Source organism: Bombyx mori, chromosome 28 (assembly GCF_030269925.1).
Source record: "Bombyx mori chromosome 28, ASM3026992v2".
Lineage (NCBI taxonomy): Eukaryota > Metazoa > Arthropoda > Insecta > Lepidoptera > Bombycidae > Bombyx > Bombyx mori.
Window position 1 is genome coordinate 2,954,090 of NC_085134.1, and position 22,446 is coordinate 2,976,535.

A 22,446-nucleotide genomic window follows, 5' to 3' on the forward strand; every position below is an offset into this window, starting at 1 on the left:
GTTATAATTTAGTGTGTGCAGTTACAAATATAAGGTTAGGCGTGCTGCACACTACAGTACTTACCCGTGCAGACTCACAAGACGTCCTACCAATTACCACTAGTATTGTTAAATTGAATACTACGAATTGTTTATAAAACCGGTCATAACACGAATCATCCACTTAAGTAAAACTATAGTTGGCACGACAACAAAAGTAATGTATTCGAATCGTTCGAAATCATACAATGACAACAAGAAAAAAAGACAAAATTAAACTGTAAAAATAATTTTGATTATATGTAGTCACAACATATTACAGAGGTTGACTAGGTTGACAGAGGTATCTAAAGTAATAGTCGAGATCTTTGGACCTTCTGTTTCTAATGTTTACAATCACTAGAATCAAACATTATTTGTGGTAGGACATATTTAGAATACTGCCCAGCCACTTTGTATCACGAAGCATATCGCGGTTTTAAAGTATTTAAAAGTATAATAATAGGTGAATACGTTCACTCATTCAACTAATAGCTTATACTGATTTGAATAATAAACCATCAATATATTGTTACTTAGAAAGCTAATTAATAATTAAAAAAATTCCGATTTTTAGGCAAAACAGAACACCGATGAATATCACAGGAAAATAACAGATCTACAGAACGACATAGATATAGAGAAGCATAATCTGTTCGTCGCTAGAACGAGAACGGACACGAAAAGAAACGCTGTCACATCTAGAAGCGATCCGCCAACTAGATCTGTGTGTCCCGCGGATAGGAAGCCCTACTCTACTAATATACCGGCGAATTCGATTTTCTCACCAGACTACGACGTGGACGCTTACCTGAGGCGTAATTTGAATTTTAACGACAATTTCAGTCGAGGATCTCCCAAAGAACCCACTGTTGACTACGGGCAGGCGATCAGAGAGGTCGCCGAATTCGATACGAATCGAAAATCGAATCGCTACAATATCGATTTCGCGTCAACATCGAATAAGAGTAAGATCGATTTGAATCGCATCCACCACGAAAACGCGAGAGATCCTCAAGAGATATTAATACACAAGAACACGTCATATAAAAAGCAAACGCAACACAACAAAACCGATAATGGTTCGAGTATCGATTTACCGATACCGGTTTTGAGGCACGTCCCTAAGAGTTACGATTCAAACGAGAGCAACAACAATTTGAGCGATGCCATGAAGAAAGTTGAAGCTAAATGGCAAGTGCCTGTCTCGCAGACTAATGTACTGAAGTCCTTGTCGAAGGGTGATGGGAGGAATATCAGCATCCTGACGCAGCTGGGCTCCATCAGGCGTCAGCTTCAGCTCGAACAGATGAAGCTAGACGGGATGCTGAACAAAGAAGACGCTATGAATACATTCGCAAGGAAAATATCCAACGGGAATTGATTTTCTACTGTGCGTTCTACACGCGCGATTATAATAACGAAATCATAATTTACTGGTGGTAGGACCTCTTGTGAGTCCGCGCGGGTAGGTACCACGGCCCCGCCTATTTCTGCCGTGAAGCAGTAATGCGATTCGGTTTGAAAGGCGGGGCAGCCGTTGTAACTATACTTGAGACCTTAGAACTTTATCTCAAGGTGGGTGGCGCATTTACGTCGTAGATGTCTACGGGCTCCAGTAACCACTTAAAACTAGCTGGGCGGTGAGCTCGTCTACCCAACTAAGCATTAAAAAAAAGTTATATATTAACTTCGTTACATTCGAAATTTCCAATCGAAGTAATGACACCCTGGAATTAGACTGATTATTTTTAATTATAACACAAAATAGATAAAATTCACTTAGCATCGAGCTGATAAAATGAATATATATTTGGCTTTAGAGCGTTGAGATTTGGTAAAATGAAGCCGTTAAATACACGAAAGGTAAAAAAAAGGTTAAAAAAGAACAAAATATGACGAATGTACTTCCGAGCTTTGCTTCTACGCGAATAAAGGCGAAAGCAATATTATTGGTGCATAATAATAGTTCTATTATAGAGTATATAGCGTATAAAATATAAAATCGATTTTATTTTCAAATCGATTATATTTTAGAATCGATTAATAATTCAATTTGCCCGGCTAATTTGAATGTTAGCTTCTTTTTTTTTTTAATTCACATTCTATTATTGTGACGTCACAAAACGTCACAGAATCTCTTTAGAAGTGGCCGTAATTAATATTATTATTGTATTCGTCAAGTCTCTTTATGAATGTTGGACGACCTTTGTGTTATTCTACAAGTCAATTAATACAAACATATTTACAGGCGACTTTTGTAGTATAGTTACTGTATGCGCGCGAGTTCATGTCGATCGGGTCCAGAGGCGACGCGCGGGGGGCAGCTCGCCCCACCTTCGCCCGCCTCCCCGCATTCGCCTGACGTCGAGTGTTGTTCTGACGGTTGTGACGCGCGATTATCGATATCATAATTTAAGCTATAGCTATTGTGTTATTTAACCATGACTACTCCGCTTCCAACAAGTTCAGATAGAAAAAAACCTACTGAAAAAAGATACATACTGATTCCGACTCTGATCTATTGGTTGTCTTTTCATTTGATAGTGATTGAATTGGAATTTAAAAAATATTTTTCTCTATTAGAAATAAACAAGTAATGACTTATCACATTTATTTTATCTCATAAATTGCAAAATTACCTTAAGTTACATTAAACCAAATTGACAGCTGTTGACTAAATCGGTAGTTATTATCGACATTACCATAATTAACTAGGTCACAGCACTACCGCATTCCTCAGGATGGACATGAACTAGCGCGCCTACAGTACTATGTTTGAATTAAAACAAAAGCCACTTATTTAAGAGGGTAACGCCTTAAATGTAGTACACTACTTATAATGTAGTATTCAAAATTAGTATTTTAATTAATTAAATAAATTTTTGCATTACCTCTACCTAATATACTGGATGTTAAGAGACCTTTTCCGAAAAAGATAAAAGACGATATTACTAATGACACCTTTGATGATGGAGTTATTTAGACAAATGTTGTCAATAAGTATTTGTGAGATCGCGCGTTCGTTGACCCGAGCATCAGGTGTTTTTGATTTTGTGTTTCATTGCTGGTTTTTTTTTAGTAAGGTAATGTTTTTTTGTTATGAATCTATTGTTTCATTTAGCTGTACTAACATGTTGGAATGTAGAGAATGCTAATAAAACGTTAATTTTTTTTAAAATCAGAATCTTATTTATTTATGTACACACAAAAAAGAAGACATAGTACAGAGATATAGGAAAATTATGTACAAAGGCGCTGCTTATTTCTTTAAGAAATCTCTTCCAGCAGACCTGCGAGAGGATTATGAGAATAATAATTAAAAGTGATGAGCGTGTGTAGAACAGCTAAAATAACAAATACAACATGAGAATTGTTGTAATGCACATACACATAGCAAATATTGTTAAACTTGAATACAAAATATTATAAGTAACACAGTATATACGAAGAGTATTTTTTTTTCCGTCCCATCATCAAAGGCGTCATTAGTACTATCGACTGTCTTCGTTTTCGGAGGCTGTCTCCTAACACCCAGTACTTACAGACTTTGTTCGCAAGGACATTTCATAAGCTTATTTTCAATTTTCATCCACGTTCATAAAGTATCTTTTGTTACGAGTCTGTTAAATACTATAATAATATTCTATACTAAGATAATTGTAATTTTGAAAACCATAGTTTTTTTGGTGTGCAAACAAATGTATCTTTTTCAAACAGCAGTGCCAAAAAAATTAATCTGTTTCCGATTAATTATATTAATGCATTCAAATTTATTAATGACATTATTAATATTTTTTATTTATATTTATATATTATCATAAATAATTTTGTTTCGTTTTGAATTCAATATTAAAATTGTAATCTAGCTTTTATAATAAATTTTTATTAATGAGAATATTTTGCGTCCTTAAACTTATTCTGAAGTTATTTTAAGCGCACATTATTTATATAATATCAAAGACTGTAAATGTTTAGATGAAAGTGAGATTAGAACTTAAGATATACTTATTTTGTTTATAGCATTGTTTATATATATATGTAATAATAAGTACATTGTTATCTGATGAAAATGTTATTAATGATAATAATTTTAGTTCCGTTACAAGTTAACTTAATTTTTATTGGTCCGCTGCGTACAAGTTCGCGGCTCGTCCGATTATAAGTGGCTATCGGAGCTAATAGACATTTCAATGACAACCCTTGAGGCATGAGCTCTAGGCGTCATTATCGTACCGCACTTAACGTTACGTGAATATGTGCTTAATGTTCAGGAGTGCTAACGGCTGTCAATATACCTTGTTTTGGTGACGGTACACCGTTTTTTTCTCTATCAGGGTGAGCGAATATAAATCCAGTTTATTTTGTCTAACAAATGTAGGTAGGTACTATATCTCATCGGGCAGAGATATAGCACACTTACCTGTTTTGTTAAAAATCGCAATATATTATTCAGTATAATGTAAGAAATTCTTGGATTTGTATTCTATTGTCTAATGAGCCTGCTTTATCCCGGCTGCATATTGTCAGAAATATCTCTTATCTATTCTCCACGTAACACTGGCGTTATTGGTGTTATAAACTTTTCAGATATACCTCAATATGTGCGGCACAATAATGTTCGTAAATAGGCAGGGCGTTGCTGACGTCCATGGACCGCTGTGGTGTGCATTGTCGGGATTGTCTAGGGAGGGTGATAGCCGGAGACGGCTTCTTAGTCTCATTATTATGTTAACTCGTAATGGAATTGAATGAAATTTGTTTTCGTTAAAATGGAGATTGCATGCGATTATATAATAAGCTATTTATTATTTTATAAGAACACGTCGAATTTGTTAAGAGCACGTTTTTTGTTTTTTTTTTTAAATTCAATAGTTACGTAATGTTTTTTATTCATAAATAAATAATGGCTATTTATAAGATTTGTTTTTATTGAAACGGCAATATCTCGAGCCATCCCCACGTGTTGTGTGTTCATGAAGAGTATTGTACAGGGCGACTATAGTTTGAAATCGAATTTTTTTAAATTTTTTTTTATTGTTTAGGTGGGTGGACGAGCTCACAGCCCACTTGGTGTTAAGTGGTTACTGGAGCCCATAGACATCTACAATGTAAATGCGCCACCCACCTTGAGATATAAGTTCTAAGATCTCAGTATAGTTACAACGGCTACCCCACCCTTCAGACCGAAACGCATGACTGCTTCACGGCAGAAATAGGCGGGGCGGTGGTACCTACCCGTGCGGACTCACAAGAGGTCCTACCACCAGTGAAAAAGTACCAGATAAAAAGTACTATTAGTATATTAAGCCTACTTCCGCTATAGTTTTAAATAGGTATTGTGTTTATTCTGGTTGTCTTCGTCAATATATTAAGGCCAAGTAACAATTAGTTGTAGTGCCATCGATTCTTGATACGCGGTTTATAAGTTTAGTAGGAGAGCCGATACGAACGTTAACTCGGGCTTCGACTAAGAGGTAATTCGAGGCCATGCGAGCTATCGCTTTGTCAATATTAAAGTCGTCGTGGCCTAAAGGATAGGACGTCTGGTGCATTCGTATCTAGTGATGCACCGGTGTTCGAATCCCGCAGGCGGGTACCAATTTTTCTAATGAAATACGTATTCAACAAATGTTCACGATTGACTTCCACGGTGAAGGAATAACATCGTGTAATGAAAATCAAACCCGCAAAATTATAATTTAGGTAATTACTGGTCTCTTGTGAGTCAGCGCGGGTAGGTACCACCACCCCACCTATTTCTGCCGTGAAGCAGTAATGCGTTTCGGTTTGAAGGGTGGGGCAGCCGTTGTAATTATACTGAGACCTTAGAACTAAGGTGGATGGCGAATTTACGTTGCAGATGTCTATGGACTCCAGTAACCACTTAACACCAGGTGGGCTGTAAGGGCGTCCACCCAACTATAAAAAAAAAATCGAGTACTTAACGGTAAACAGCGTCTTAGGGCAATAAAAAATGAGAATAAAACAACACACATCATTAAACGTTTAATTTACATCAAATTTAAGTATTAAAGTCGCTACAAACAATAAATGTATTAAGAAAACTAACATTGCCAATGTATGCCGTATGTTTTAGGTTTTAATTAAAATTTAACCTAAAATTCCTACGTATTACACAAATCATTCATAGGCATCTGTACAAATTAAAATATAAAAAATAACACAATTATCAAACTTCTAGAAAAATCACCTTTATAATACTACTATATACTATATTAGGTACAATACCTAAAAATATTGACATACTATATCTCTAATTAATTCTAAAAAAAAAACATTAAAATAACATAATGAGGCATAGAAGAACACAAACTTCTAATTTCACTCATACATATTTCCAATATCTTACTTTGACTAAGCGCTTTTTTAAAACAAATGTTCAAAGCAAGCAAAGCTTCACTAAAAATATTATTATGTATACAAAATCACAAACTACATCTCATTAAAAAAAAACCTAATTGCATTCACAATACGACCTCAATCTTCACATTCATTAGATCTTAAAAGCTCAGAATATATTATTTTCATAATAAAGTTAATTTGGAGTTTCTGATAATATTTTAAAACATTTTCCTTTTGATCTGCATCAATCAAAAAATGTAACAAAATCTCGTCACAGTTGCCATGCTCAATCTATTAATAATATTATTACCTTTAATTTTAATATACGTATTTTAACGGTGGTTAAATTAAATAACGGCATAAGAGAACAATTGCAATAAAACAGATTAATAAAAAATCGACTTCTAGTGTGAAGTAGTATATTATTTATAATTTAATAATGGGATGGCTTCCAGAGGTTTTTTTCTATTGCTTAGATGTGCGGACGAGCTCACAGCCCACCTGGTGTTAAGTGGTTACTGGAGCCCATAGACATCCACAACGTAAATGCGCCACACACCTTGAGATATAAGTTCTAAGGTCTCAGTACAATTACAACGGCTGCCCCACCCTTGAAACCGAAACGCATTACTGCTTCACAGCTGAAATAGGCAGGGTGGTGGTACCTATCCGTGCGGACTCACAAGAGGTCCTACCACCAGTAAACAACCTCTACAAACTCTCTGAGACAAAGAAAAAGGAAAAATCAGTAAATATAACTTAGTGATTATGAGTTCATACAGATGGGTAGGTGGTTCTCACCTTAAGTTTTCTGAAGCAGAAATGCGTTTTGGTTTGAGACGGCCGTTGTACTATAAAAATGTGACTTAGAACTTGTGCCTCAATATTACCGGCGCCTATTACGTTGTTGATGTCTATGGGCTTCGGTGACCACTTAACATCAGGTGGGTCGAACTTGTTCCCGTTTAAAAATATATTCGAAGAAAAAAACAGTTTCTCTATGGAACATTCATCTGACAGACTGTGGTGTTGCCAACGTCACTTAGTTCTGAGTTGCCAGATTATATATGTGATTTTTTTATGCGACATGATGATGTGAATAAATTTTGACATATCCGATATCAGTGACACAATATTAGGCTGAAATAAAATCTAAATTTGATTTGTGATTAGGACAGTAATGTTCCACATACGCGAGTAGTTCGGTCATCAATTCATTGACAGATTCGATTGGAGATTGGAGAAAATTTTAAGCCACGCAAATATTACATTCTAATGTATTGATTCTACATCAATGTAGGATCACAATCGCGTAAAAAGAAAACGTTGACTTGTGCCGTTATTTAACTAAGCAACAAAGTTATTTGACTTAGCTTATATCTCAGTTAATAATATTGTATTTATTCAGTATTGGAATATTTTAATGACGTTCTTAATTCAGTAACATTTTAAGTCTTCATTCAAAGGCAGTGCTCATTATTACGAGTAAATTGTAAAAATACTCGGGGATTTGGATTAATTGAAAAAATATCTAAAAAAAAAACCAAAGTTTTATTTTCATTCCCATAGAACACAAAATGCCGCATGCATCACATCTTAAGTTAAAAGCTAGGTTTTTATTGAGATATTTACAAAGGATGTTGACAACTTTTAAAATATTTTAGCTCTTTAAAAAAATTGCTTCTTTTTGCTTTGTAATATTACAGTACAATTAATTCTCTTTACGTTCATCGAAGCATTCGAGTATTTTTCAAAAGCTCATTCAAGTATTATTTTGTGTTTGTTTCAAATCCCCTATAACATGCGGCGCGTAGATCACTTTAAATATAAAATACCTTTTTACTATCACTAACCATGATTTGCCACGTACTAAAATTTAGTATACAGGGGATTTCGGGGGCGATAAATCGATCTAGCTACGATTTATTTTCAGAAAATGTTGTTTTATTCGTGTTTTCGATAATCAACTCTTCCCGACATCTATTGGCGAATAATAATACTATTTCTCTTAATTGAGGGCAACTAACCGCTTTAAAGACACAACAAGATGGCGTTATCAAAAAAAAAAAAACCGGTCATCATCAAGTGAATCTTTATTGATGTAAATATTATGTAGTACATTGTTCGGCTAGAATGTTACTTTCATGTATATTGGCGACGCGAATAGTGATTCGAACTTAATTCGACTGAAGCAGTATAACTCCTGTCAATTATATAATATTCTATTGAATATTGAAACTCGTAATGCATAAATACACATTTACGGAAATTTTAAAACACTTTCCTCCAAAAAATGCCCACATTTCCCCTAAATTCATGGACCGGAAGACTTAATAAAGCGTATCGCTTATTCAATATTGTCCAAGTTCACGATAAAGAGCCATAAGAAGTCTTAGTTGCCAAAATTGAAGGTTACAAAATTTTGAGGGTATTTAAAAAAAAAAGGTCGTATAACACAACCCACCTTTAATGTTTAATAATTTTTTTTTTATATTCAGAGTTGAGCTCTGACTCAGTTCAACCTATTGCTGATCATAATAGATCTTTGAGATCAAAATGTGAATGCGCCACGTCAATCTTGAGTCTTGAGGCTTGAGGTTAAAAGACTTCACATCATTAAAGAATACATCAGTAAAAACATGCCCCTACACTGTATGTAGTATGTGGGACATTTTAAGTAGTTTCATAATTTAAATTTTAATGTTTCATGTGTTATCCTATTTAATTTATCATATTATTTAGTATATTTTACATCCAAAATGGTTTGGCTAGATTTTAAAAAGTCCTATTCTATATTATACTGTCTCAATTATAGACAGATACAATTTCGTGAAGACACGTGTCTCCAATTTTACAAAGGAATCCACAAAAGACTAAGAGTATTTAACATTAAACTTCGAATGTTTTGAAGTAATGAAATGGTTCAAGTCAATTTTTTATTCTTACATATTTATAATTAATAGTAATCGCAATCCCTGTACAACTTTAATAGTTAACATAAAAAAAACAATGAATCAATTGATCATTTAGATCAAAACTAAACCTCACTACTTAGACCATTGCGGGGTCTTATAAGTGGAATTTTAATTTAAATAATCCGGTATGCCATGCAATTTGTTGTCGTATACTTCTTAACCCTTATAGCGCGAACCGTCGATAGATCGACTCTCTATTAATGCGTATAGAGTACAGAGCGACGGAATATCGTCTACTGCTCAGTCATTATTTATTTTTAATTAAATAAATACAGTTATATTAAAAAATATGTTTAATTTCAGTGGTTTGATATATCCCTTGCACATAAGGGAAACAATTACAAAAATCCATTTACATTTGAGAGACATAATTAAGATTCTGTGCACACTTAAATCAATAAGGTACATATTTGTTTTGTCAAAAATCCTTTGGCAATTTCTGGAAGATGTGTCAAAGTAAGGTCTGCACTAAAAGGGTTAATTCTGTGTAGATGTCATGTTGGCGATATAATCGGTGGGGTAAGGCATATAAATCCCTCATTTTGTGGGTGGGTCATGCCTCAAGAACTGGTCGAGGGTTGGGCCATTTCTGCCGAGCGGATCCTTGGGGAACATGATCATATCCTCGACCCAAGTAAACGGAAGTAGCCTGTTCTTAATAATGTAACGCCACGTCGGGTTCTCGTCGATGAGGTCACGGTAGTTGTCCCCGGACACTATGACCCCGTCAAACTCCGCGGCGCACTGGATTATGTACCTATGAATTTGATTAGCCCCCTTTAGCCCAGATCGAGACCCAAGACTAAAGCCTCAGGCCGAAATCGGTGAAGTTATTCAGGACAAGTTGGTAGAACCGTGCTCACCTGTCGTCGTAGGGCGTGATGAACTTGCCGTCGACCTCCCGGGAAGGCGTGTACACGACGTTCCCGACCTTCTCCAAGGCGTCCAGAAGCTTCGGATCCGTGCTCATTCCGTTTTTACACCTTCGAATGAGAGAAACGTGCAATTGAGGGTAGATTTAAAATAGTGTATGTGTACATTTACTAACTAAATTTTAGAGATTACTCTTGTACTGGTGGTAGGACCTCTTGTTTTTTTTTATGATTGAATGATTACTAGAGTACCATCGCGCTGCCTATTTCTACAGTGAAGCAGTAATGCGTTTCGGTTTAAAGGGTGGGGCAGCCGTTGTAACTATACTGAGACCTTAGAACTCATATCTCAAAGTGGGTGGCGCCTTTACGTTGTAGATGTCTATGGGCTCCAGTAACCACTTAACACCAGGTGGGCTGTGAGCTCGTCCACCCATTTGAGAAATAATAAAAAAAAAATTGACACTTCGCAACTTAGGTTTAGAATTAGAATTTACCGTTAGTATATTTGAAGGGGAAAGAAACGACAGTAGTATTGCCAATAATAATATTCGTCCCTCTCTTTCGCATAAGCACGAAAGAGACAGAAAATGGCATTAATCGCATTCCGCGGTGTACCACACAGGCAAGGAACATAGTTAGTGACTACGACAGTGAATGAAATATTGAAATTTCTAACATAAAGATTAAATATTTTTAGGATGAGCAGCGCCATCTAGTGAGTAAATACAACTGAATACACTTCGAAAACATAAAAAACGCAGTTTCTCGCGTAGGACGATTTTGTTTGAATTTGAAATGAAAATAATTGGGCAAAAAATTGTGCGCTCTGGACGCTCGACAGAAGTGCTAAACTTTAACTAATCTTAGTTTAACTATGTAATATTTAAATTGTTTAACTTGAGAAAATCTTATGTTATTACTTAAATTTTATGTATATTAATATGATAACGTATAGAAAATTGTAACATAAATTATAATGTAAAAAAAATTAATGTCATTTATATTATATATATTTTAGATTATAGATAGAAAAATAATTTTTTTTTTTAAATACTTCATTAAAATATTGGATCTATTCGTTGCTCGCGCTGGCCTGTAACAGGTATATGTACGCGAGTGCGTTCGAGTCCCATGCATTCACTCTCGCTCTGTCTCTTTCTATTTCATGGTAGCGTTAAACGTTTAACGCGACCTTGTTGGAAGTCGCATTAGAAGTTTCATTTCAACAAAAAATATATATAAATAGTTAGGAGTTACATACGTACTCAGTGCCGCTGCCGTACACGTGAGAGAAAGAGAAGCCAGACAGACTGACGCCGTAACGCGTTACGTAACGAAGCGTCCCATAAGTAACGAAGCTGTATAGCCTCCCATAAGAAGTTACCACTTCAAAAATCTGAAAATTTCGTTTATACCACAAATAATAGAAAGCTCTCACCTATATCTCGGCACGAATGCTTTGACCACGTGGCCGCGGTTCAAGAAGAAATCAATGCATATTTTCAGACCACGAACGGAGAACAATTTATATCGGCTGTGTCTGAAACGTTCATGTTCGAATTAATAAAAAACGATCGTGCATTTTCCTAATGGACGATTCAAATTTACCGGTCTCCAACATGGCGCCGATTATTTGAGTACAACGCCATCTGTTCGCGGAGTTACTGAAACCAAATGCTTACTAACATTTTAGTGCAACGTTTTAGCCTTAACACGAATTAACTTTAAGTGCGCACCATGCACTAGTGTTTATAGCATTAGAAGAGGACGAAATGTAAAAAAAAAACTTTTTTTAAAAGTGAAACTTTTATTACATCGTCTCAAACTTTTTCGTCGGTGTGTTGCATGTCGCGTGACGGTCGGCCGCGGAGTAGGTATAAAGGTCAGAGCAGCCAAGGCCAATATGGCGGCGCCTATAGTTCGCAGCAGCTGACCGTGTAGTATATAGACTATTACTCATTTATGCCAGTGCTCCACGCTATTTTATTTGTTTTTGTCAGTGTTTCATTTAAATGTTTTTTGTCAGAGTTAAATGTCTGTAATGTGAAAAAAAGTTTCACTTTTACCGTGGTTTCATAAAACCACACAATCCTTTTTATTTTCAATTGACCACGTTTCTATTACATTTGCAGCATGTATTAGCGCTAGTTCAAACACAACGGGAAACGCGAGGCTTCAGAATCGCGCGGATCTTATTTGTATGCGTATTTCGAAATTTGTCAGACATAACCCCGCGATCATTCAAGCCACGCGGTTACCGCCATTCAACCGCTAGACCGCCATTTCTATGGAGTCTTTCTTCAGCGTTCAGTTACGTTGCGGACACAGCGCGGTTAGCACGTCGCGGCAAGTGAGCTCGTTATGAATCGCTTCTACACCGAATTATTTATTGATGAAGTGGAGAAAAGACATGCAATATAACGCTTAATAATCATCGGCGTTTTTAACCCACAGACACAGCCCACTGAGTTTCTCGCCGGATCTTCTCAGTGGGTCGCGTTTCCGATCCGGTGGTAGATTCTGCGAAGCACGGCTCTCTTGCTAGGGTTCGTGTTAGAAAGGTCGTCAGGTTTGAGCCCCGCGAGCTCACCTACTAGTTAAGGTTACGCTGAAATAGCCTCTCAAGGCAAGGCAAGCTTAGGTAGAAAAAAAAAGCCGGCGTTTGAACACCATTACAATTTTTGTGGATTTTTGCACGATTTGTAATCGCGCGGCTCCTGCGTGTCTGAACTAGCGCTTTAAAACTTCTCTAAGCACGTTTTTATTGGCCTTGTTTGATTAAGCATAATGCCCTTTAAGACTTTACCGTCAATTCAAACTTTCAAACAAAGCGACCAGACGTAAGTCTGGTTATCTTTTCTATTACATCTGTCCAGATTTCGCATCAGTTATGAATATGAGGCTGCAGTATTCGTACCCTGTAGATACACTGTAACAGTGTGCTTGCTAATCAATCATTACTATCATTAGCACATCATCACTGCACCTTGAAACTTTTTAGCTTATGGTCCCCATGTTGACGGTAAAAGTTTTGTTCATTCATTTATTTATCGGAGATTTGTTATAATGGAGCGAATTGTCATCAATACGTCATTCAAATTCCATCTCGTGGTCAGTACACTAATTTGGGCTTAGTGAGGGTTACGGAGTAAGCTTTTACCACATTCCATTGGGCTCTGGAAAGAGCTCCTCTCCTTTCGACAGAAATCGATTATAAACTATAACCTGCCTTAGGACTATACTGACACTGAGACATTGTACAGTTAGCCCTGCGATGTCTAGGGGATCCAATAACCAAGTAACACTGGTCAGACCACGAGCCCTGTATAATGTAAGCAAAACAATAATAGTTACATAAGTCATTTAAAAAATCTTTGAAGTGCATTAAATTTATTCCTTCTTTGGCAGCCCTGTCACATTTAGAGACTATCTCTGCGGCCAGTATTGGTGTCAATACCTTCGGGAAAATACGGAAAATCGTTAACCAAAGCACTGGGAAGGTATACCGCAGTTTTTTAAATAATACGATGTCAGGTGGTTAAAACAATTCGGAAAAATCTGATCTGAAAGTGGATGGTGTCATTTACGTTGTAGATTTCGATCTATGGGCACCGGTATCCACTTAAAATCAGGTCGGCCGTGAACTCGTCCACTCATCTAGCTATAAAAAAATCTTGGAGTGATCTATCATCGCAGAGATGACAGTAATCGCTTGACTAGATAAGATCGACAGTGATGGCAATCAGTGATGACTGCCATCAATTGTCTACAACTGGACCCCGGCTTATCAGTTTACTCAGCTGAGCCACGGTTAGCCAATCATCTTCACAGTAACTTGCAAGGAGAATCGATCTCCATTCCACAACTGCTCCAGCGATAAGCACAGCCGGTCAGAAGCCAATATAGGATATTTGATAGTTCATCCACGTTTCTTGGGTCTCATGCCAGAAAAGTGCTCTGCTGTTGATTCACAGGAGTTCACGAGAGATGGGTGCTCCAGTACTACTGAGTTCCTTGCTGGACCTTCTCAGTGGGATGCGGTTCCTATCCGATGGTTTCACGGAACCAGTGCTCTTGCTAGGGTAAGGGTCGCCGCACACGGGCCACACGCGACAGCCACTTATGGCCGGTGGTCGACACTTGCGGTCGGTGGCTGCTATTTTTTGTATTCCATGCGCGCAGTATCATAATGGACTCTGATAATTCTATATCCATATTAATTTCAATCAACAAAGCCTACATGCGCGCGTTGCCTTCGATTGAACAGCTGTTTTTTTTATGCTTAGATGGGTGGAGGAGGTCACAGCTCACCTGGTGTTAAGTGGTTACTGGAGCCCAGACATCTACGACGAAAATGCCACCACCAGCCTTGCGATATAAGTTCTAAGGTCTCAAGTATAATTACAACGGCTGCCCTATCCTTCGAACCGAAACGCATTACTGCTTCACGGCAGAAATAGGCAGAGTGGTGGTACCTACCCGCGCGGACTCACAAGAGGTCCTACCACCAGTAAAAAAGGTTAACTGAGGTAAGGGAGAGAGGGGTGGGGAATCGCGCGAGTGGCGTTTGGCGGCGTCTTTTGTATCTGCGGCTAGTGGCCGGTGCGGGTCACAAGATGCGGGTCACAACGACGATTTGTAGCGTATGGCGGCCATCAGCATCAACCGTGTGTGGTGAGTCCATATAAAATGTATGAAAATTACAGGGAATATCCGGTGGCGACTTTTATGGCTGTGACCGGGGGCCCGTGTGCGCGACCCTTAATGTCAGTTAACAAACCCTCTCAGGCTGAGCCCCGTGAGCTCGTCCACCAGTCACGGCAAAACCAGAATAGACTCCCGAGACTGCTGGCAGATAGACAAAAACAATTGGCCTGGTGCTGACCAATCGGTTGTTTGAGACTGACCCATAGAGTTAGTAAAATGTCTAGAGGTGAACGGTCGCCGTCGCTTATAGATGTTAGCAAAGGCCAAGGGTACGGCTTAGCTGTAGTAGTCAAGTTCCAAGTAGCAGGGATGAACTCCACTCTTTGGTGGCAGGCGGTGCGATAAACGAAGAAAAGGGGAGGTAACAGAAAATCATCAAAATACATCATAATATGATCGACTCAAAACCTAATCTCTCTGGACCGGTTGATTCCAAACGAGCCAAGAGTTAACCAATGACTCAAATGGCTCTTTTCTGGATGGAACCAAAGGAATTTATCATCATCGTCTTAGGCCTTATAGCCCAGGGTGGGCCTTAGCCTGGTCCAGTATGTCTCTCCAGACTGCTCTGTTCAGGGCTTTCTCCTTCCAGTTCCTGACACCGATAACTTTGAGGTCGCGTTCCACGCAACCCAACCATCAGAGTTTGGGTCTGCCACGACTTCTGCGGCCCTCTACTTTGCCATAGAGCAGTTGTCTTGGCATTCTGGTATTCTCCATTCGAACCACATGTCCTAAAGGCCGAAAGGAACTTAAGAGTGCCAGTATAGAGACGGGAAGCATTACCACAGGGGCCCCGTCTCGAACTTTGCAAAGCAACTAGGGGCAACGCAAAGCCGCCGTCGCACGAAACATGTCTTGTCGGATCCCCGGATTCATTCTCGGTGCTTTTAGGTTTGTCAAGCACCGGTCACCGTCCTCGTCGAACTAACCCATAGACACAGCCCACTAAGTTCGCCAGATCTCCTCAGTGGGTCGCAATTTCGATCCGGTGGTAGATTCAGCGAAGCACTGCTCTTGCTAAGGCTAGTGTTAGCAAATTCTCTCAGGTTGAGCCCGTGAGCTCACCTACCCGCCCGAGCGTAGCTGGAATAACCTCTTAGGCTACCAACGAATAGGGGAAAAAGGCAAAGCTAAAGTTCTCCAGGAGTAAAGTGTCGCTTCGGTCTGTTTAGGGATCTTAGGTGCCATCTTGGATTTGTGCAAGTGATACCGATACTGAACATTACTCAAAACCCCGGCTCAATCAATGCCAATTGTCTCGGAAGTTTCCAGCGACATTCCTTGGGATTCCAGCACCATGAAAAAGCGATCTTTTTTCGCAGTAAGCGCTCAAGCCTATAGCTACGATGAGTACAAGGCTGGCAATATTTCGAGTCTAGTTCTGAAGGATTCACTACCAGGACTTATCTCCACTCCACTTTTATGTTATAAATATTATATTATGTAAGTTTTTATTTAATTTGGTCTACCCTTGTTAGATTTAAGAAAAACACGCTCTCAACATAAGCCAGGGTAGATGTGTTTATAAATACAAGAATAGAACATTTTTATTTTTCCATTTGTAATATAATAATATGTGCGTGCATTGATGTCTGTCTTTCTGTAATCACCGGAACTGTCTATACAGGTAATCTGTAGCATGTGTGTGTGTGGAAGCCAAACTTAATTCATAGGTCATTAAATAAAGTACTCTGCGTTGATGGTTTACCCCTACACCTTGCAATACGAGATCATCAAAATGACTAGTTTCTAAAAGCACTCAAAAATATCAATCTAAAGTGAGTCAGTAGCAATTTGATGAAGCCTGTTCCTGAAGGCAATAAACTCCAAGAGCAACTACTAAATAACCACCTCCACGTCTGTTACCAAAGCAGAAAACCGTTCCAAAATAACTCGAAATCAATAATTTCTGAGTTGTTTGTTGGTCAATGTGAGAGAGTAGACTAAAGTTAATTTAACTCACTGCACTGCTACATTGCTACCGTCAATCACAATCATTCGTAGACCGGTCTTATTAATATTTTTCCTGTTTGGATGGTAGATATTGCTTCCTACACTGTTGTCAGATAGAGAACGCCTTAATATAACCTCGTTTAAGTAATTGATCAATGGCTCGCATTCCTGAGGTTGTTGTTTTAAATCCTAAAAGAAAATTATTATTATTTTAAATACATAATATTATTATTTGAAATACACATTATTAGTATTTTACTCAACAAAGAATATACTAGTAGTTGTTTTTTTGTTGTTTACGGGTTTGTAAACTTTCTTGTCTTTGAGTTGTGCTATTATTTCAGTAAATGAGTAGACTTGTTTGTATGTATGTATTTGACATATACATAATGTCCTCAGCATACCAATTATTCTAGAACTTTACTATCCGAATGTCTGATAAGTTTATAGAATTGAATTGGCTTTGTTTTATATGTCTCCTCATACACAAGAACCAATTCAAATTTAATGGTCTCCGCCTCCCATCACACCTTTAACCCCGAATTTTTTATCAAAATTATTTCTGATACATTACATACATCAGTATTAAAAAATGTTTTTCAACGGTAGCATATCCGGAATCACAAACCCATATATGATATCGGAAACTGGTTCTGTGTAAGCTAAGCTCTGTATAAAATTGTCCGTAGCAAGTTAAAAAAAATATTATAAATAAATACTGTATAATACTATGTAATAACGGCCATCTGGTGTAGTGGTAAGTGACATGGTCACTCCATAAGGGGGTCGCGGGTTCGAATCCCGCCAAGGGAAGATATTTGTATGATAAATATAAATGTCTTTTCCAGGGTTATGGATGTATATTAAATATATGTATGTGTATAATAAAAATCTTACATCTATTTCCGTTATCTGGTACCTGTAACACAAGTTCTTTACGAACTTATCACGGGACCAGTTAACGTGGCATGATTGTTAGTAAATATTTATTTATTTATTACTGTCAATGTGTAAAGTCTCTCCCTTAATTAATTAGTTTCCATATTAAAAAAATTAACACATTATTAATAAATTATTGAGACTTAAAAAAAAAAAAGCTTAGATTGTGCAAAAAGATGTTCTGTTATGGGTGCCACAAACACGCACAACATTAAATACACATACGACATTGAATATTAAAATGATTCACATACTCATTCCACAGGCCTTTGAATCTGAGCCATGACACAAAAGTCAGGGTCATGAACTACCAGACCCACAAGACGATACGTAAGTTTTAATCAACTTATATAAATGGCTCCTCGTTTCGGAATGTGTATTTTAATAAGCACATTTTTACCTTGACTCCTGCTTTTTTTCTCAATAAGCCTCTACCAAACTTCTTTAAATTTCCTTTAGCTCCCTGACTAGCGGTCTGATCGTCCACCAGCTCGACAGGTCCAATATCGCTTACAGAAAAGGTACTGTCACCAGGTGACTTCACTGTGTCATCTATGCATATAACATCATCGCTGGTAAATGTACATTTGCTGTCAGCTAAATCTATTGTCACATAGGAATCCGAATTAATTTCCTTAGTTAAATTAATTGTTTCTACATTTAAATCCTGTGTGCCTTTCGCATTGTTTGTCAAGTGATTATGGTTCATGTCCATACCAGTCAAACTCTTTGGCTTTGGAGTCGAACACTGTTTACTCTGATTTGGCGAAAAGGCTATAATAGAACAATCTTCATCATCGCTTATGACCAACATTTCATCACTATCAGTCTTCTGTTGTATTTTGTTGTTTATAACTGTTGTGCATTTGGAATCGTTTGAGGAGATTGTGCCTTCTGAAATTTTACTCAGTGCTTTTTTATTCTCACGTAAATTTTTAAATACTTTTGTGATGGTTCTGTTCAATCTTTGTCTGCCCGTTTTTTTCAGAAAGGTTTTTTGGACATTAGACAGTCTTCTGATTTCCATTTTGGAATCCTTTAGTGATGTTTTTGATTTCTGTAATGATAAAATTAGTAAATCCATTATTATTTTTTTATTTAAGATTTAAAATAATTATAGTGTTGTACAAAATAATAGATCTGTTTTTATGTATATTTCCATGATGTTAAACGAAATATCGTAACACTACTGAAGAGACACTTATATAGAAAAAAAAATATATCAGTGCAAAATATTTATTTGACTGCATTTGGAAGCCATTTAAACACAGCTGTTGCCTTGAGATTTCCATACTGTATCCCAGGTTGGGTAGGAATATGTTGAATGTCCTTGGCACTGAGTAGGGAAATATTGATGTCCTTCCGATGTAGTGGATATTGATTCTAGTGAGTATGGGCTGTGACTTAACAACAAAGAAAACTGATATCCTAGCAATTCCAGATAAGTAACAACAGCCACAATAATAGTAAGCAAAACATTAAGGGTAATTATAGTTAAATAATAGCTTTTGAAATAACATAGCATACTGTTTATCAGTAAAATAGTCTGCATTTAATTCTGATGTTGGTAAAATAAGTAAAGTACATTAATATATAAATAGTATTTACATAGTAATAATATAAATGACAGTATATAGAACGTAATGTATTATAATATACTATAGTGTGATGTAGTGAAGGCAGTAAAATTTCAAAAGTTCAAGTACTTATAATATAAATATTTTTTTATTGCTTAGATCGGTGGACGAGCTCACAGCCCACCTGGTGTTAAGTGGTTACTGGAGCCCATAGACATCTAAAACGTAAATGCGCCACCCGCCTTGAGATATAAGTTCTAAGGTCTCAAGTATAGTTACAACGGCTGCCTTACTCTTCAAACCGAAACGCATAACTGCTTCACGGCAGAAATAGGCAGGGTGGTGGTACTTACCTGCGCAGACTCAATAGAGGTCCTACCACCATTAAGTATTCCATGCAAACACCAATTTAATGTTCCCAGTTAATATTAATTAAGCTTGAATATAACCAAGTGATTCATCAAGTGACATATCGTACTAACCTTTTGCTCAAGCATGAAAGCTTAGACAAAACAAGCTATTAGAGAACTTGAAGCAGTAGCAGATAACAATATACCTATACGATTGTGTATATTGTAATTTATATACTTACAAGCATTAGTATAGTCTCTATATTATTATTAGTGAAACCTGGCTAAGCTCTACTGTGTTTATTTAACATATCATTTAAATAATATAATATTTATAACACACTCACACACACACACTCACACGTATATACTATATTCCTACAGATAGCTCTTCCTGGTTAACTTACTTTACCTGGTGACCTAGCACTGAACCACTGACTTTAGTAACACAGGTTTTCCTAGCATAAAAGTCAGGGAATATTGTAATCGTATACCTCATAAAAAAGCCATGTATATTATTATTATACTAGTTGTACGTGTTTGTATTTTAAGAGGCTTGAATAAATATTATTTATTATTATTATTTGTTCATAATATTGTTATAGAAACCTCTTTTGTGCATAGATACATGATACAATGATTGTGAATGGTTACCATTAGTTATGGATATCAGTGATTCCAAGAACCAAGCCGCTGAAGACTACATAGTTTTAATAAGCCTTCTTGGAGTGGGAACTGCAACTGCGCCAAGTTTCATCACAATCGTAAGAACAGTTCATGAATGCACAGAGAATAAGCATAGAAATATTTCTATTTACGTAGATTCACTAATTTTGCTTTTTAGTATTAGGCTGTTTTTTGGAATACTTATTTCACAAAATGAAATCTTAAAGTTTAATCTGACTTAAAAACCTGATGGAACAAACAACAATTCACGACAAATATAACGTAACTTTAACCTTCTTAACTTTAGTAAAGATTCCTTAGTTATAGATTGTACAAAAAAATGAAGTTGAGAAAAGAAGGTTTTTTCCAAAACATACATACAGACTGCTCTTTTTAATCGTGCGTAACAAATTAGTTTTGTTCATATTTTGGTTATATTTTCAAACAATCAACAAGTCAAGCATTTCGGTATTATCAATCCGCGTAGTTTTTTAAGAAAAGCAATACATTCAGCGCATTACAAAGCGGCAGCGTTTCCCACGTGAATTATTTTCACTAAATAACTTTTACCTGTTTATTCATTTTCGTTGACAAGAGTTAAAAAAATAAAAAAAACTAACGGATTTCAAAGACGACGGCTTGCCCATATCGTATAACTTCGAATTAGTTTAATACTAAGGTAAGATGAAAGATCACGAGTAAAATTTAAACCGATTTTAATTAGTTAAGGTGTTTTACAGCTTTACATTGTAGAATTGTAGGTAGATACTACATTCGCAAATATGTCGTTCAGAAAATTTAATTTATGGCATCAATGTCAAAAATGTCAATAATTCACAGAAAAAGAATATGGCTCGCTGCCCTAAGATAGCGATGTCCTCGCGAAATCCCGATCATGCGCATACCATCTAATCGATCCTAATCGGATAGAACTTTTTCAATCCGGACTACGGATCGGTTCAAGTTTAGTAAATATTGGATGGGATCGCAGTACAAAATTGTAATTTCCGTTGAAGCGGAGGCTGGGATAGGAATTTGGCCCAAAAATTTTGGCTACCGTTGAGTATCACTAATCGACAGGTAAGTACGTCCCTAACATCAAACTTGACTGGCAGAAATTAAGTTACCTACTAAGTCTACTAAATAAATAAATAAACTATATTAGCGCCAAACAGGGAACCATTAGAAAGTTAAAAAGAGCTGTCGCCGTACTTATTATACACTTAATATTTAGGAGCTGTTGCATCTGTTCGGTATGTAGTAGTAGTTAGGTAGGTACGTAGTATTTATTAATCTGTGCTGTGCTTACATATGACTGTGCTTCTACTTTAAATTTCCTGAATAAGATAGATATGAAATACCGTATACGAGATTGTATTTTATCAATTTTTTTTTTGTTTTTTTTTCCTACCTAAGCTGATAGCCTTGAGAGGCTATTTCAGCGTAACCTTAACTAGTAGGTGAGCTCACGGGGCTCAAATGTGACGACGTTGCTAACACGAACTCTAGCAAGAGCCGTGCTTCGAAGAATCTACCACCGGATCGGAAACGCGACCCACTGAGAAGATCCGGCGAGAAACTCAATGGGCTGTGTCTGTGGGTTAACTTACTCGTCGAGCCCTCGGGTTCGACGAGAACGATGACCGGTTCTATTTATGTATGTACCTATTACATAAATACCTATCTAATACCTACTAGACAGAGGCAGAACCTTTTGTTTTGTTTCTATTACCAATACAGACAGGCAAAAGGAATGAAGCTCATACAACCAAACGTTTAAAAGGAAACGTGGATATCGATTTTTGGGCCAGAAGTGAAATAAACCAATTGAAAGAGTGGGAATTTATTGAAACTTGATTGAGCTTTTTGGAAGAAACCCAAGAAATAGTTTTGTTGTATTTTTCTATGCTTCACCACTCTCACAAATACTAAACGCCTTATTATCCAGTATGACTACAATCTTGAACCTAAATAACCTTTTTGGGTGCGATTAGGTGACAATTTGATCCATCAAATT

The 22,446-nt window shown here is 36.9% G+C and overlaps 2 protein-coding genes across 4 annotated transcripts in view; one reads left to right on the forward strand and one right to left on the reverse strand.

The window, feature by feature from the left end:
- LOC101736163 (histone-lysine N-methyltransferase, H3 lysine-79 specific) overlaps nucleotides 1-4,938 on the forward strand; it is a 30,647-nt gene extending 25,709 nt beyond the window's left edge. For both annotated transcript variants that reach the window (XM_004933504.5, XM_012696694.4), the window contains exon 10: nucleotides 596-4,938. In XM_004933504.5, the coding sequence (XP_004933561.2) occupies nucleotides 596-1,402 (807 nt within the window). In that variant the 3' untranslated portion in view covers nucleotides 1,403-4,938. The remainder of the gene's footprint in view (nucleotides 1-595) is intronic.
- A 1,076-nt stretch (nucleotides 4,939-6,014) lies between these two features.
- Nucleotides 6,015-21,330, reverse strand: LOC101736299 (protein NYNRIN). Of its 2 annotated transcripts, none has more exons than XM_004933506.5 (6): nucleotides 21,000-21,330; nucleotides 18,237-18,893; nucleotides 16,908-17,086; nucleotides 11,673-11,774; nucleotides 10,223-10,342; nucleotides 6,015-10,116 (listed from the first exon to the last, which is right to left on the reverse strand). In XM_004933506.5, the coding sequence occupies exons 1-6, from the start codon at nucleotides 21,009-21,011 to the stop codon at nucleotides 9,897-9,899; spliced, it is 1,290 nt and encodes a 429-aa protein (XP_004933563.1). In that variant the 5' UTR covers nucleotides 21,012-21,330; the 3' UTR covers nucleotides 6,015-9,896. The 2 variants fall into 2 exon arrangements, with proteins under 2 accessions (XP_004933563.1, XP_004933562.1); XM_004933505.5 differs by having other exon boundaries at nucleotides 21,050-21,288.
- Nucleotides 21,331-22,446: the final 1,116 nt, after the last annotated feature.

Excerpts from the sequence above, each read along its gene's own strand:
- LOC101736299 (XM_004933505.5), bottom strand. The coding sequence starts at position 21,076 with ATGGGCAAGCCGTCGTCTTTGAAATCC. Across the intron at positions 17,087-18,236 it reads GAAAAAAAGCAGGAGTCAAG|GATTTAAAACAACAACCTCA; the intron begins GTAAAAATGTGC and ends ATTTTCTTTTAG. Across the intron at positions 10,117-10,222 it reads ATCACGCCCTACGACGACAG|GTACATAATCCAGTGCGCCG; the intron begins GTGAGCACGGTT and ends TCAAATTCATAG.